The sequence below is a fragment of the Hyperolius riggenbachi genome, chromosome 8 (genome assembly GCF_040937935.1).
Source record: "Hyperolius riggenbachi isolate aHypRig1 chromosome 8, aHypRig1.pri, whole genome shotgun sequence".
Classification (NCBI taxonomy): domain Eukaryota; kingdom Metazoa; phylum Chordata; class Amphibia; order Anura; family Hyperoliidae; genus Hyperolius; species Hyperolius riggenbachi.
The window spans coordinates 263,322,258-263,328,257 of NC_090653.1; the positions used below are offsets into that span (position 1 = coordinate 263,322,258).

Genomic DNA, 6,000 nt, shown 5'->3' on the forward strand with positions numbered 1-6,000 from the left:
CTGGCAGCTATTAACACTTGTTATCGTAGCAACACTCGGGCATAACCTGCACTACATTCTGACGCTAGTAACTGTGATATTGCCGTGCACTTCGCTAAACCTGCTGTACTTGGTTGGTGGCATGAATAGGGTTTCTGGCTGGGCCTCCCCATTTTTTTAATTTTTTTACAAATTCGTGGTCGCGACCAACCTGCCGCAAACGCTAACAGGGAGCCGCCACTGGTCTATGAGGTTTGCTGCTGGGTCCCCTCAACTAGACTAGCTCCAGGGGGAAAAAAAACAACTCCAGACATTGCAAAGTGAGAAATTAGAAAATAATCCCATAATGATTGATACTCTCCCTGTAATTCGTACATGTTGTTTTATCCTCTGCAGGTCAGCATCTTTACTGCTGGCTGGCATAATAAAAAAAATTAAAAAAGAACCTTACCAACTGCTCTTATCAATAAACGCACCCATTAACAATGTGATTGGCTAAAAGTTTTTTTTTTTTTTTTTTCTCCAGTAAATTATATAGACACGCAGAGGGAGCTACTGCTTGCTTAGTAGTTGGCAACAGCCGTCATATCCCACAATGCAACAAGGTTCAAAGACAGGAAACTGTCTTGGCCACGGCCTTGACATAAAACTGTGGGAGGGATTTCACCAAAATATCTACCTTTTCCAAACCGGGTAAACAGGGACTTCTGTGTGGCAGTTTACTCGTGGATAAGGTCGTATTGGCTACTGATTGGGATGAAGTTCATTTTTTTTCATTAAAGTTTAAGGCCTGCACACAGGGAGTATAGAATTTGGATAAGAATCCAGCGTGTCCGCGGGTTCCCTTCAAACTCTACTGCAAAGACATACTGGATCTCTAAAGCAGGACCTCCCGGTCCTGTCCTCAAGTATCACCAACAATGCATGTTTTGTGGAAATCCACAGAGGTAGTTGACCATTTCACCCCACGGGTATTTTTCACCTTATGCATCGGAGCAATTTTCACCTCCCATTCATTCGCCAATAACTTTATCATTAATTATCACAATTAATTGATCTATATCATTTTTTTTTCCGCCACCAATTAGGCTTTCTTTGGGTGGTACATTTTTGCTAAGAATTATTTTTTTTCTAAATGCATTTTCATAGGAATATTAAGAAAAAAAGGGAAAAAATTCATTATTTCTCAGTTTTTGTCCATTATAGCTTTAAAATAATACATGCTACCATAATTAAAACCTATGTATTTTATTTGTCCATCTGTCCTGGTTATTACACCATTGAAATTATGTCCCTATCACAATGTATGGCGCCAATATTTTATTTGGAAATAAAGGTGCATTTTATCAGTTTTGTGTCATCACTATTTAAAAGCTTTTAATTTAAAAAATGTTTTAGTATACCCTCTTCACATGCATATTAAAAAAGTTCAGACCTTTAGGTAACTTTTTTTGTTGTTGTTGTTGTTTTTAGTGTATTTATTTTTTTTTCATTAAAAATTTTATTTGGGTAATTTTCGGTGTGGGAGGTAAACAGTTAATTTTAAATGTAATAATGTGTGTTTATTTCATTGAAAAATGTATGTAGATGTAGTTTTACTATTTGGCCACAGTCAAAACCATTTTTTTTTTTATTTTTTTTAGTCCTGGAAGCAAACGCTCTGGCTTCCAGGAAGCATAAGGACGGGAAACTTTTTTTTTTTCTTTTTTATCAGAAAGACAGCGGTTTCTGATAAGAAGCCGTTGGTCTTTCTACCGGGGACTTAGATCAATGAATGGGAACTATGTTTCCATTCATTGATCTCCGGGCTAATGGGGGGGAAAACATGTGCAGGCGCTACAGAGCTACAGCAGCCGCGGCATAAATGGTTAATCAGCTCTGCTGAAACCCTAATTGTGAATGTTTGCGGTTTTCTGCAAAACATGGTGGTACTTAGTTTTCTCCTGAGATTTCTCCTAGGTGATATTTTTAAACTTCATAGAATGCCTTGGAAGCCACCAGCAAGCAAGAACATGCTCAAAATAGTTTTGATATTACTTTTTCTCCTAATTTTTGGTATTTTTTTTTTGAATTGCAAATTGATGAAAAGTTATTTTAAATTGAAGATGAAAAATTATCTCCTAGGAGAAAACTCAGGAGAAAAAGTAAATTGCATCTGGCCCAGGGTTGGAAGCCGTGCTCTAGTGCTAGTTACATACGTTACTTTTTCGTGCGATAGATGCGTTCGATTGATAATTTCCGTCATCATGTCTGTTATTACTTTCAATCATTTATCGCTCTATTTCTCGTATAAGTGAATGGAAATTGATAAGAGAATTGAGCGGTAAATTGAGCAGAAAAATTCAAAATCGATCGAACGGGAAATCGACCGATAAACCGTAACATGTGTAACTAGCGTTAAGGACACTGACCGCAGAGTAGATTCTTCTCCTCCCACTGGAAGCTGCTCCGCCATGTACCTCGTCAATGTTTAGTCCTCTCCTCATAGTAAAGGTGGCCACACACCATACAATTTTTAAAATATCTGTTCAATTTAAGAATTGCAATCAATTTTACTGACTGATTGTAACATTTCAAAAATATGACCAATGTACGTATGTTCAATTTTCCCCAATTATGATAAAATGATTGGAAACTCTGGCAAAATTGCTAGGGTGTGTATATTAATAAATTCACAATCTAACACGCACCATACAATCTTTAGAAAGATTGAAGAAAAATATCTGGCATTCCGGATCGATAAAAATCGAAGAAAACGGGAAATCCGATTGGATTTTTCAGTTGAATTAAAAAAAAAAAGCTTTCGATTTTTTTTTTCGGGAGATGCGATAGTTTTTATTGAATTGTCGTAAAATCGGATCATTTTATTGTATCGTGTGTGGCCACCTTTACACAATCAGTCCCTCAGTTGTATGCGCTCATCCCTCCGCAGTATCGCCAGCTGGATCTGCTCGATCCTAACGGGCGACATGTTGTAGAAACGTGAGGTGGACATTTTTGACTAATTCCTCTTCAGTATTAAAATGCTGTTATCAGTGACACTCATTGAAATATTAATTCTGAGTTGATGCAAGTTGTATATGCTGTTATCGGCCAAACTCAGATGAGCAACGCCGCTTAGATTTCTGTCGGATCAAAACTCACTCTCACTGGATCGATACATGGAAATATCAGAGGTGATTGTTGCTGCACTAATTTCGATAGACGTGTATGTGGCTTGAAATTGGGCCAATACAGTCTGTCAGCAACTATGTTTGGTTGGTCCAACTATGAGCTGCATAAATTTGCATGTAATTACCATACAATTTGCACCAGCTCAGTATTATTAGCTTCTCAAAGACCATCCATAGTAAAAAATAAAAAAAAGTATCCTGTAAAATAGTCCAGCATCCTGTTGATTCTACAAGAGCTCTGCCTCTAAATCCTCCAGTAGGTAGACTTTTTGTTTTTGTTTTCTTGTTTAAGGATGTTTATGGTGTATATGTTTTTTCCAGGCTGGAGACACCTCTATCGGTTGGGCCCTTGGCTACATGCTAAACCTCACCAACATGATTCCGGCTGAGGAGGCCTCTACCTTCAAAGCCACAGACTTCAGTTCTTGGGCCGCCCTCGTCTTCCTCTTCGTTGCCCTCATTTTGGTCGCCCTGGTCCTTGCCTTCAGCACCTTCAGGTCAAGTAAACAGCAGCAGACCATCTGATGAAACCACGGTGATTTCCATAACGCCACCGTCCCTCTGAGACAGATAATTGGTCTTCATGGATCCAACTGTGACAAAAGGTCACTTCGGATGAGGCCTTACTGAATCCCACCGCCAAGTCCTTCTCCGGGCCTCTTCTTTCCATAGGATCAAAATCCTCCAAATTGAACTTCTGTAGCATTCCGGATCTTCAGGCCTTATGTCAACTTGCTGTTCTTTTAAATTGCACAGAAAGTTTTTGGATTTTTGTTTTTTACAGCTAGCCTGCCAAAATGTGAAGGCTCAACGGGATTGCACCATTTTGTACATAGACTTATTTACTATTGGAATGCAACTCTTCTTCTTTAGATTTTGAAAAAGACGTAGAACATATGGCTGCCACTGGGTAATAAAACCACTATGTTTGGGTCACGTTATTGATGTAGCTGTTACATATTTATATATGATACGCACATAACATTTAGTTTTTGATGGTGTATATACTTACAGATCAGTGTGTAAAGTTGGACAGGACTTTTTGCTATTCTGTTACACTTCTTAGAACATACATGTCAAACTCCGGCCCGTGGGCCAAATCTGGCCCTCAAAGCCATTAGATTTGGCCCCCAGTTGGTTTTCCTACTTTGCATTATGTTTGGCCCACTCTAGACCTCCAGGGAAGCTGTAGCGGAGGTAAAGCCCTAGAATACCAGGGAAGCCACATGTGGAGGTTAGGGGGAGAGCACCGGGGAAGTGTGTAGGGGAGGGAGGCGAAATCAATTAACACCAGGGAACTGCAAAGGGGAGGGAGGACCAATAGACACCAGGAAACTGTATACGGGAGGGAGGGCCACTAGACACCAGGGAACTGTATAGGGTAGGGAGGGGGGCACTAGACTCCAGGGAACTGTATACGGGAGGGAGGAGGGCCACTGGACACCAGGGAACTGTATAGGGGAGGGAGGACCAATAGACACCAGGAAACTGCATACGGGAGGGAGGAGGGCCACTAGACACCAGGGAACTGTATAGGGGAGGGAGGGCGACCATTAGACACCAGGGAACTTTAGAAGTGAGGTAAGTGGCCATGAGATTGGCCCGTGACTTGGCTCCAGTGTCTAACTTTCAGCCCCCTTCGTATTTGAGTTTGACACTAGAAAGACTTTGCATTCACAGACTGCCACGGTTTGGATTGCTTTACTTTAGTGGCCTTGTTCTTATACCCTGACTGCCTTTACCTGATTATAATTTTCATGCCTTATCCGTATGTCTTCTTCTCTTCACAGCAGCTGGAGACCATGTCAAAAGTTAGGCACTTAAAACAATCAACATCCCTCACTCTTTAATTGTTGTCACAGTAAAGTTTTTATCAGTCGGACACAGCTGTTTTTCCTTTTTATTTGTCATCTTGCCTCTTGAGTCCTCACACTGAGCATGGAGCGTCTACTTGGGAGGTGACTCGGCAGCTGCCCAATCTGATTAATCGCTTGTATTCCTTAAACAGTCATGCATCCAAGTCTCCTGACCTATTTATATTAGAGATGGTCACATGCTAATAATTGTGTGTAAATTGCCTTCTTAACCCTTTAGCAGCAAATGTATTTAGAGGCTTGCAAATGCTCCAGGCCAATTTATTTTGGCACATTTTTTATTTCTGATTTGTTACATTTCCCTGCTTCTAATTAGTACTGCTGTAATGTGTATTTATGGCCACTTGTCACTAGGGGGCAGTGTGAGACAATAACAGGGGACTTCTGCTTTTAGTTTCTGTATTTTCTGCTAGTAGAGAGAGATCAAAACATTCAAAGAATTTACAGCAGGAGTTCAGCGTGCAGTTATCTCAAACATAACTCTATTTAAGAACGCTATTGAAGTTGCTCATGGGTTAAAACAGAAGGGCAAAAACACAAAATGCAGCGCTCAATGGTGAACGTATTTATAATTTATGGTTGTGTTCTCCTGGGTCATTAGATGGACCAGAAACGCTATTGCTTTGGTGGTGCACTCCACTGAGATACGTGTTTTTTCTAAAACCAGTCTATATAGTGAAAGGTGGCAGCGCTCTATATATATGTCCATATAAAGATGCAAACATCAGCTTCAAATAGGGTTCCCCCTTCATGCAGTGACTCACCAAATGCAGCGGCCAATCTCACTGCCTTCTGTGGCAAACCTCAGTTACCTCCACGTCCTCTGTAGGCAATAAAATAAAACTACCATTGCGTAAAAATATCTCAAAACTTGGTGACATACACCCTTAAAGGATACATTTGAGCTATTAAAAAATATTAAATCTACTTACCCGGGGTTTCCTCCAACCCCTAGCAGCTGATCTGTCTCACGA

The 6,000-nt window shown here is 40.4% G+C and overlaps 1 protein-coding gene across 2 annotated transcripts in view; it reads left to right on the forward strand.

The window, feature by feature from the left end:
* LOC137527819 (ectonucleoside triphosphate diphosphohydrolase 2-like) overlaps window positions 1-5,034 on the forward strand; it is a 130,147-nt gene extending 125,113 nt beyond the window's left edge. For both annotated transcript variants that reach the window (XM_068248762.1, XM_068248763.1), the window contains one exon: window positions 3,474-5,034. In XM_068248762.1, the coding sequence (XP_068104863.1) occupies window positions 3,474-3,677 (204 nt within the window). In that variant the 3' untranslated portion in view covers window positions 3,678-5,034. The remainder of the gene's footprint in view (window positions 1-3,473) is intronic.
* The last annotated feature ends 966 nt before the right edge of the window (window positions 5,035-6,000 follow it).